Source organism: Talpa europaea, assembly GCF_964194135.1.
Source record: "Talpa europaea genome assembly, chromosome: 7".
NCBI classification, from domain to species: domain Eukaryota; kingdom Metazoa; phylum Chordata; class Mammalia; order Eulipotyphla; family Talpidae; genus Talpa; species Talpa europaea.
The window spans coordinates 3,526,300-3,536,903 of NC_140074.1; the positions used below are offsets into that span (position 1 = coordinate 3,526,300).

The following is a 10,604-nucleotide window of genomic DNA, read 5'->3' on the forward strand; positions in this document are numbered from 1 at the left end:
ACCACAGATGGCACGTGGAAGCCTGGGTGGGACCCTAGTGCAGGAAAGAATATTAAGGGGAGACTGAGGAAATTGAAATAAATTACAGACTTTGCTTCATAGTAAGTGCTCACACTAGTTTGTTCATTGTGGTCAATGTCTGTGTATAAAGTGCTGTGAGATGACAGTAGTAGGGGAGACGGGTGGTGGGAGATGGAAACTTTTTATGTGATCTTTACAATAATTCTAGAAATCTAAAACTGCTCTAAAATGAATAGTTCCTTGTGTAGAGATTCCTCAACCTACTAAACATGGAGCTTCCATATGATCCAGCAATTCCACTCCTAGGTATTTACCTAAAGGAACCAGAAACATTAATTCAAAAGGGCACCTGCACCCCCTGTTTTTACTGCAGCACTATTTACAATAGGTGAGCTATGGAAACAACCCAAATGCCCAAAAATAGATGACTGGATCAAGAAGATGTGGTACAGGGACCTCCCTGGTGGTGCAGGCGGTTGAGCGCTGCACTGTGGGGCTGCCCTCAGCCTCTGCGGCACGGGTTCAATCCCGGCCGGCCGGCAAGAATCCCACATGGCATAGCAGACCTCTCCTGTCTTGCCCGCTGCTCCCCTCAGCAGTATATTTCATCAGTCTGCCTGTTCTCTTCCCCGTTCTGTCTCTGGTGAATCCTCTCACCCTCCCGTGCATCTGGCCCGTACCCCGGTTCTTGTATAAAATAAATAAAATCTTTAAAAAAAAAAGATGTGGTACATATATACCATGGAATATTACTCCACAATCAAAAAAGATAAACACATGCAATTTGCACCAACATGGATGGAGCTGGAAGGGATCATGCTCAGTGAAATAAGCCAGAAAGAAAAAGAAGAAAAATACCGATGGTCTCACTCATAGCAGGAATTTAGAAAACCTAAATAAGGGACCAGGAAAAAGACTAATTATAATAAAGTAAAAACCAAAATCAACAAGCAACTATAAACCAGAGATACACTATGGGGGAGGGGAAGAAAGGAGGGATTAGGGTCAAAACAAGGGGGGTGGGAATTGCATCAGGTGAAAATGCAAACATTGTGCAAAAATGAAAAATGATGTCAAAAACCATATAAAATAAAAAAATAAAATGAATAATTCCTTAATTTCTTTAAATATCAACAGATGGTGGATGGATAAAGTAGATGTGGTGTGTGTGAACATAGAGGAATATTACTCAGCCATGAAAACATAGAAAATCCCGGTATTTGAGCCCACTTGGATGAACTTGAGGGCATTATACTAAGTGACATAAGTCAGGCAAATCAAGACAAACAACGTCACTTTTATGTGGAATTGGAAAAAGTCAAACTCAAAAACAGGGTTGAATGTTAGTTAGCCGGGGTGGGGAGAAATGTTGGTCAAGGGTATAAATTTCCAGTTATGAGATTAACAAATTCTGGGAATTCATAAACAGCATGGTGATTTTAACACTTGAAAGCTGCTAAGAGGGTAGATCTTAAAAAAAGAAATAATTATGTGACCGGATGGAGGTGTGAGTTAGGGCTACTGGTAGTTACCATTTTGCAGAATAGAAGTGTATCAAATCCATACCCTGTGTACGTAAACTTACCCAATATTATGTTCCAATTCAATCGCAATAAAGTTGGGGAAGTTTCAAGTATATATACATATAGATGGAAGGATTTGCCCTCAATATATTTTTAAAGATCAATAATAGATACAGTGTGTTCCTGCCACAAGAAACGTTATAAAATGGAACTGAACAGAAAGCCTAGATAAATTCACATTAGATAAAGTAATTTGGTATAAAGGCAGCAGCCAAATGAGTAAAAAAGGACTGTTCAATAAAATATACGGAACAATTGATTTTCTCATTCTGGAAGAATCAAGTTAGTGTTTTGCACTATGCACCAATTTCTTTTAAATTTCAAGTTAAAGAATGAAGTATGGAGCGAGAGAGAGAAAGCAAATGAAAAAAACCTAGAACATATTGTACCTAGCTGATTTTGTGATAGGGAAAAAAATCTTCCTCAGCCCATAACTGAAGAAATTTCCAAGCAGAGAAGGTCGACAGATATCATTACCTAGACATTTAAAACTTCAGAAGACCAGACACCAAAGTCCTCACACTGATAAGAAAACCAATAAAAAGGAAGAATGAGCAAAAGTACCAGCAATTTGCAAAAGAAGAAATTCACTCAGAAAAGATCCAGAGAGCACTTGACATCATACTGAAGGAAGCCCGCTAGCAATTACATCAGGAAGCTATTTTTTCCAGTTTTTTGAGTTAGGGAAAAAAAATGTTCTTATCCTAATTCCCAGTGTCGTGACAGCTGCACTGAAATGGGCCCCTCCGATGCTTCTGGTAGAAGTTTAAATTTGCAGAACATTCTGGAAAACAATTTTAAGGGTCGCCCACCCACTCAGTGTGTTGAAAATGGTCTAGGAATTCCATTTCCAGAAACTTAATCCAACAGAAAAACCAATCAAAGATGCAAACAAAAATGTACACGAGAGCGCTTTTTTGCAACATTTTTTTGGCAACAACCTAATTTTCGGCCAAAATGAAGCCATTAGAAAAATCCTAATTTTCCAGTTTGGGAACATGCCACTTTTTTCATTTAAAAACTTTAAAACCTATTTCTAAAGCCCAGGTTCTGTCTGAGCTCCAAATAGGTGGGGTTCAGAATGGCCAATATTTGCCCTGCGGAGACTGGTCCTTGAGCTTCAGGGGGGTTTCCTTTAAGAAACCCCCTGGGATGAGGGGGGAGGGGGCAGGGAAAGTCAACTAAATCCCTGTCTCTCAAGCTCCTCTTCCACCCAAAGGGAATTCCATTGGCTGATTCAAAAGACACGGGCAGAGCTAAAGCGCAGCTCCTGTCTCTGCCCAGGAAGCGTCAGGGGCTGCTCACAGCCATAGAAGGAAATCTCAGTGCCCAAGACACTGCGGATCCAGATCCGGGGCCTCTCCCGAGCCTCTCCATGCCCCCCACCCCCCTCACATCTGTCCCCACGTGTCAGCCCCCAGACTGTCCTCCAGACACTACCCACTGAGCTCCTGTGCCCAGGGGACGCTGCCCCCTGAATCCCCAGCACCCAGCCTGAGCTGGGCAAACGGTGCACGCCTCACGGGCATTCCTTCATGTCCCACAAGTCCCAGTCCACGCTTCCTCCTGGTGACGGCCAGACGCGGGCCCCTAAGCCCACAGGCGACTGTCTCTGCTCTCTGCCTGGCCTGTTTCCAGCAGGTTGTCGGTGCCTGGGTGTGGAATTGGGGAGAAGGACGGGGGTTATGTGTCCCGATGGGTGGAAAGAGGAGAGGAAAGGTCTGGAAGGAGGGCTTCAAGGTTGACAGCCGAGAGGGACAGTGAGGACCCCCCTAAGGAGCCCCGCCTGGGCCCCGGGACGCTATGTCCAGCTCTCCAACAGGCTGCGCCCCTGCCCTGCAGTGCAGCCAAGCGTTTTGAGAAAATATGGGTTATGAATCAGAAATTACATCAACCTGGCAGGTGGCCTTGGGTAAGTCTCATCCATGTCCTGAGCCTCAGTTTCTCCAAATGGAAGGGGAGGGGAATTAGATGAGCTCTAGGCTCCCGCAAGGTGAAATCTCTGGAAGCCTGAAGATGACCCCGAAAGGGAGGGAGAGAGGCGGGCAGAGGGGAGCGCGACCTTTGCTCCAGCTGAAGCCCCGGGACACACACATCTTCAGGACCCCCTTAACTGTGTTGCCCCCAGCCCCAGGGGGTGGGGTCTAGACCTCTGGCTCCTGGACTTTGAGACCAGAAATCCTGGAAGCAGAGGGTCCCCCAGCCCCTGTGTCCAAACGCAGCCTGGGGTCCAGCCCAGCCCAGCCCTGCAGCTCCACTCTGCTGTGATGCTGATCGGCGAAGGCCAGTCCTCAGGAAGGGCTCCCGCTCATGGAGCCCGGGCAGTACTTTCCAGAACGATTTTACAAGGAGCCTGTCGTCTCGATACTATCTTTCGGCTTCATTAAACTATGCAGCGTGGAGGGGTCCACAGCCAGCCCGGGTGCCAGGGTCTAGCAGGGGGGACCGTCAACCAGCCAACTGTCTCCCTGCTTTGCTGCGTGAATTTCCATGAGAAAATACTGGGAAGAACGCGGCCCCGAAGCTCAGAAGTGGGGAGTCTGCAGCGTTCTCAGCAGCCTTCTCCCTGAAAATCCCCGCGGGGTCTCCCAGACACCCCCCCTCACGGCCAAGCCCCCAGCGCTGCGCCCAAGGAAAGGGCTCCAGGGACTAGGGGCGCCGCCTGCGGGGTTGGGGGGCAGGGCGGGACTGGCCAGCGGAGAACAGGTGAGGGGGTCCCCCCCACCCCCCGCCGCTGGGGGCAGGTCTGGCCTGCGGGGTCCGGGCTGGGACTGGGTTCCAGGAATTACGAAAAGTCAAAAAGCAAACCCGGGCCAGGCTCCTCGCTCTGGTTCCAGGTCTCGCCCCGCGGAGCGCCTGTCCCCGCGTTTCAGAGCCCGAAGGCGGGCGGGAGGGGTGAGCCCCGTTGCTGAGGCCGCGGGCCGGGAGGGGAGCGCGGCCGGGAGCCCCGGGAGCAGCGCGGCCCCGGGAGGCCTGCGGGGCCCTCGGGGAGCAGCGGGCGAGGGCACCGGGGAGCGGGGCGGCCGCGGCCCGGGCTGGCCGGGCGGGCAGGTGGCGCGGGGCGGGCGCGGGGCGGCCGGGGCGCTACCTGGGTCGTGGAAGGGCACCAGCGCGTAGTTGGAGACGGCGCGGCCGTGCAGGCTGCGCTCCAGGATGCGCGAGGCGCCGTCGATCACCTGCAGCAGGTCGTCCCACATGGAGCCGGTCACGTCGAAGACGAAGGCCAGGGTGGCGTCCCCGGGGGTCGCGGCCAGCCGGGTCGGGGTCCGGGGCGCGCCGGCCCCCGCCGCCCAGAGCGCCAGCAGCAGCCGCAGGAGGCGCGCGGCGGGCATCGTGCTGGGAGCGGCCGGAGAGCCCGCGGGTCGCGTCGGCAGCCGGTCCTGGGCGCGCCGCCTGCTCGGGACAGGGGCTCGCGCGGGGTCCCCCTGCTGGGAGCCCGAGGCGGGCCCTGGAGCCCACCCCGCTCGGGGTCACGCCCGCCCCCTCCACTCCCCCCTGGTGACTCAAACTCTCCCGCCCCGCCGGCCGCGCCGTCCAGACCCGAGGTTAGGGGAGGACGCGGGCGCAGGGCAGGCGCGAGCTGGGGCGCGGCCCAGCCGGCGTGGGTGGGATGGGGGTGCGCGGGGCGCAGCGACACCTGCGCCTCCGCCTCGGCCCGCGGGGGTGGGGGGGGGAGGGAGCGCCCGGCGACCCCCGCCCCAGACCTGGGCACGAGGGCCCTGTCTTTAGGGACTCGCTGCACTCAGCCTGCCCCAGACTTCTCTCTCTCTCTCCCTTTTTTGTGGGGATCACACGGTAATTACTGTGGTATAACCAAGCCCTGTAAGCTGAGCACCTACTGTGTGCTAAGACTTGAGCAGTTACTCGCTCCTTGAATGCTTGCTGCGCTCCCCGAGGGCGGCAGGAACCTCCAGCCCATTTGACAGATAAGCAGAAAGAGCCTCAGCGGGTTGGGCACCTGCCTGGCTGCTCGGCTCTCCAGTGGAGACGGGTCAGAGGCCAGAGCTGGTGTGACCCCAAAGCCCCGGCTCTGCTGCCTCCCTCAGCGTCACCAGACACTGTCACGGGTCGTGGATGAGACTCCCGAGGATGGGGACCACCCTCTGCGCGCCCACCCCACCCCATCCCTGGATTGCAGGTGAAGGTGGGGGACACAGATGAGGTGCCGCCCGTGGTTGCCCTTCGCTCCCCAACGGTGCTTCTCCTGCCACCACTGCCCATGGCGGGCTGTGTGGGGGGGTCTTTCTACTAAAGCTCTCTCTCCCCCTGCAGGCCTGAGGGCCCTCAAGGGCAGGGCTGTCTTGGGTCCCCAAGTCACACTCCAGTACCCAACCTGGCACCTGGCACACAGGGAGGGCGGGGGGGTTGGCTCACTGAGGCTGCTTGAATAATTGAAGAGACAGCTTTCGTGGGCCTGCCTGTTTAGGGGGCCATGACAGAGAGGAAGCCTGCTCCCCTCACCTCTCGGTCCCTCCCCTAGAAATAGTATGAGCCCAGGACAGGGTGGGCAGCCTGGACACAGCCAGTGAGGGCACTGGGTCTGTGCTGCGGGCAGGGTGATTTCTCCAGCTCCTGCCCCTCCAGAGTCCCTCACCCCACGCCTCCTGCCCCTCCTTGCAGTCGCAGCTCACACCCCGCCATGAGGCTTCTTTGGCCTCTTGCCCTATAACTCTATTGTATGACCCTTTGAGTTGAAGGTCACTACTCTCTATCACCAGTGTCCTCTCCTTCCCACCCCGGCGGTGACTGTGGCAGCAGGACCAGTGCTGGGCCCTTGGCAGGTGCCCAAGGAAGGGTTGCCATCGGAATGGACCAGAAGGTGTCAGAGAATCTGGTAGCTGGGCACTGGGCGGAGGAGGGGAGCACATGTCCTCAAGGACCCAGTTCTAGACCAAGGGTCAGGCTCTGGCAGGAGGAGGGCTGGGCCTCTGGTGGCAGCCGAGCTCACAGGAAGAGTCACCTGCGTGGCCGACCAAGGGCTCTTTCAATCTCCCCGGGCCCAGGAGTCTGGGCAGGGCTGGGCCAGCCGCTGGAGAGGGAGAGAGGCCCCAGCTGTGGAACGCAAAAGTGAACAGGAGCCAGGAACCAGGCAGGGCTCCCAGCTGGTGACAATTCAGGCACGGGGCACGGGGCCTTGGGACAGAGGGGGCCTTCGGGCCTTCAGTCCACAGCACTGACTGCGCCTGCACTGGGTGTCAGGCCCTCTGCACGCGCGGCTGCGGGCGGTGAACGTAAAGACACGTACGCCGCGTGCTTCCTGCCCTGGGGAGAAGCCGCCACAAACAAGTAATTCTAAGTCAATGAGATAAGTGCTAATGGAGGAATTACCAAGAGCTTTGGGAGCCCAGAGGAAGGACTGGAGGAAGCTCAGGGGTCAGAGGAGGCCACGGAGTCGGCCTGATGAGGCTTACAGAGGCAGAGAGGAAGGGCATCGGAGGAGCGGGAACGGCATGTGCAAAGGCCAGGACCCGCTGCTGACCCCGGGCGAGCGGAAGGTGGTGGAGGAGGGGACATAAGGCCAGATCACCAAGGCTCCTCTCTAGGCCGCAGAGGGTGGGGCTTCTCCAGAGGCTGGGGAGCCTTAGAGGGTGTCAGGTCAGTTTGCGTTTCAGAAAGGTGACATGGCGGAAGTTCAGAGGGACCAGCAAGAAGCCATGCCCCCTCCCCGCACACGTAAGTGCTGGTCCCAGAAAGTAAGGGGTTTCTCCCTGGCCTGATCCTCAGGGTGCGTGGGATCATGGCTTTGGGTCCTGAAATAGCTATGTCACCTTGATCAAGGCCCTCCCCTTCTCTGGCCCTGGGTCTCCCCGTTTGCAGAATTATTTGAAATGGAGGGGCTCACAAGATGACCCCAAATGGTTCTTGGGCCTCACCAGGCTGCAACCACCTCCAGGGGGCCCTGGAGACGAGGAAGGACTCGGGAGAATGTCTGAGTTCTTGGTGGCAAAGTCTCCCCCAGCTGCCATGGAAGGGGCATTCGACAGGCACCCGTCATCCCATCCTGGGGGTCAGGGGTCCTGCCCCAAGCCTGGACACCCCAACCAGGTGGCCAAGGCTGTCTGAGTGAGCCAGGCCCGAGCTGCCCGCCAGAGCACAACCGAGCTCATCCATCAGTTTCCACCCCTCCACCTCGGCCTTCCAAGCCACCTGGGAACACATACTTTTAAACTTAAGATAATCCACATTTTTCCCCCATTTCCAGAAGCAGTGGTCTCGGTGGAACCATTTGTCTCCTGACATACCACGTGTGTACCCTGGCGAGCTCCCCAGGCCTGGCCCGGCCACTTGACAGGAGAATGCGGTGCTGCTGTTCTCCCCACCAGACAGCCTCGGCATGGAGACCCTGCCCTCTTGTGTCTCCTTGGGGAACCCAAGACCAGCTGAGGGGCCGGATCAGAACCCAGGGCTCTGGACATTCGGCCTGTCAGAGGAAAGTGGCCCCTTCCTAACAGCAGGGCTGCCCATGCCCCTCCCTAGATACACGTCTCCTGCCCCTGGTCCCTTCTCTCCCCTGTCTCACCCAGCCCTCTTGCCTCTGCTCGTTTCCCCAAAAGAATCAAAATACTGGGCCTCCCTGGTGGCACAGGGGTTAAGTCTCAGCGCTATCGAGTAACCTGCAGCCACTGCAGCACGAGTTCGATCCCCAGCCAGGGAGCTACCTACATGGTGCAGCAGACCTCTCCTGTCTCCTGGCTGCTCCCCTCTGCAGTGCATTTTAGTAGATCTGCCTGTTCTGCAACCCACTCTATCTCAGGTGACTCCTCTCAGCCCCTGCACCTCTGGCTGCACCCCAGCTCTTGTATGCATAAATAAATAAATCTTTAAAAAAAAAGAGTCAAAATACTAACAGAAATAATAACAAATACTAACAGAGGCATTACATGACCTGCTGGGAAGTGTCTCCAAATGCAGCGGTAATTACGACGGCGTGATATGGGCAAGAGGGAAGGCCAACATTTACTCTTCCCGTAACAGATGAGGAAACTGAGGCTCAGAGAGGGGGTGGCCTGTGTCCAGGCTGGCTTCAGCCTCCAAGTCTGCCTTTTCCCGGTGCCTGTGAGCCAGCACTACACACCGCCCCAGAAATATGAGGGTCCCTGGCCAGCAGGACTTCTAGAGCCTATGGGGAGCGTGAGCAGCTCCTCAGCCTGGACCCCGTAAAGCCACATCCTACCCATATTGACCCAAACTGCCGGGCAGCCTGAGGGAGAGAAACAGGCACGCAGACAGGCAGGCACATCTGCCCGTCCTTCTACAGACACCTGCCAAGGGCTGAGACTCAGGGATTCTCTCAAAGCCTTGTTTCTCCCTCCTAGGGAGGAGATGAGGCGCTAAGTGAGGGCCCGGGAGGACAGGGCCCACAGGGACACTGGGAACTGACAGATAATCTGGGCAGATGGAGCTACTGAGGACCAGGAAGAGCTGGGAGTCAACCTCTGAGCAACTGTGTGGAGCAGGGTCCAAGCCGCAGGGCGCTTGAGTGATTTACGGCTGGACCCAGGTCCCGGTGGAGGCGGCCTCCAAGTCACATGCACCACCAGGAATGGTTTGAGGCCATCCCAAGAAATACTTGAGCAGCCCCAGGGACATGGAACCATTGCCCAGCCCCTGTTTTCGAGCACAAACAAGCAGATGAGTGATGCGTCGACAGATCTAGGCCCACTCCCCCCACTGGCCTGGCCCGAGTCGCTGGGACAGGGCCCATGTGCCACTGAGCCCCAGATGCTGTCACCAGCCGGGGTCAGCACTCACGACTTGTGCTGAGTCCTATGCCTTGTTGTCACTGGTGGCCATTAAGAATGACATGCAGTCATTTTGTCCACTTTGGTACACCTTCTTGGTTTCTTACATGCAGCCTCCCCACAACTTCTTGAAAAGTCTGGCTCCCCCCTGACTTTCTGGTTCAGGGAGGGGTCTACTCTTCTTCTACATGACTTGGGGAAGTCACCCCAATCTCTCCAAGGGGAAGCCTGATGGCCTAGGTCAGCCCTGCCCCCCTCTCCTTACCCGTGATGGGGCTGGAGTGACATCTGAGGTCGTCCTGGCCCACAGGAGGCAAGGGAAGGTGTGCTGGTGTTTCCCTAAAGAGACACACACTCAGAGGCATTACATGACCTGCTGGGAAGTGTCTCCAAATGCAGCGGTAATTAAGACGGTGTGATATGGGCAAGAGGGAAGGTGAACGGACGGAGAGACCCGACCAGACAGCCCGGAAGCAGGTGTGCACCTACATGTGCAACTGATCCTTGACCCAGGTGCCAGTGGAGAAAGGGAACCTTTTTCAATGAGCTGGACGTCTGGAAGGAAAAACAATGAAGCCAGATCCCTGCCTCACACCATACACAAAACAATTACCTTGAGATGATTCACAGGCTTAAATGTAAAAGCGAAACTATAAAACGGCTAGAAAAAGAGTCATCAGGAAGAAAGGGCCCCTCTACCTCCACTCAGTGGGGTCTTGTCTGCATAGGAACCCCAGGACTTTGCAGCGGAATCAATGAGGCCAGCCTGGCAGAAGAGGGAGAAGAGCCGGGGCCGCCCCCTGCCTGCTTTTACATCCTACACTGTCAGGCATTTCTCATCATCGAGTCGATGGCACGGCCTTCTCATTTTGCAACCAAGGGCCTTCTCGCTGAGAGGAACCTGTTTGCTCCTGTCCCTCCCCGGGCTCCCCGCTCCCTCCATCTCTACCACAACTGTCTCTACCAGGCAGCAAAGCAAATACCACACACACCAGTCTTCACCATCAGTGTAAGGGATTATCAAGCAAACTTGTTTTTACATCGAATTTCTCCTTATGTGCCTACTTTGGGCTCCACACTCTGGGCAGTGGGCTGAGGAAAGAGCTGGGGTTGTTCCTACAGAAAGTGACCCCCAGGGAAGTGTTCCCAAAGGACAGAGGCCCCAAACCCCAGCACAATAGGAGGAGCTCAAGAAATCAGGCGTTGAGTGAATGAAGGGCTAGAACAAGAAGTCCAAACCCTTTCATTCATCGTTTTA

The 10,604-nt window shown here is 55.5% G+C and overlaps 1 protein-coding gene across 1 annotated transcript in view; it reads right to left on the minus strand.

Annotated features, from left to right (window-relative positions):
- Positions 1 to 4,936, minus strand: part of HMCN2 (hemicentin 2) — a gene marked incomplete at its 5' end in the record, with an annotated part of 117,783 nt that extends 112,847 nt beyond the window's left edge. The window contains 1 exon segment of the mRNA XM_084237151.1: positions 4,693 to 4,936. Coding sequence (XP_084093277.1) covers positions 4,693 to 4,936 — 244 coding nt within the window.
- Positions 4,937 to 10,604: the final 5,668 nt, after the last annotated feature.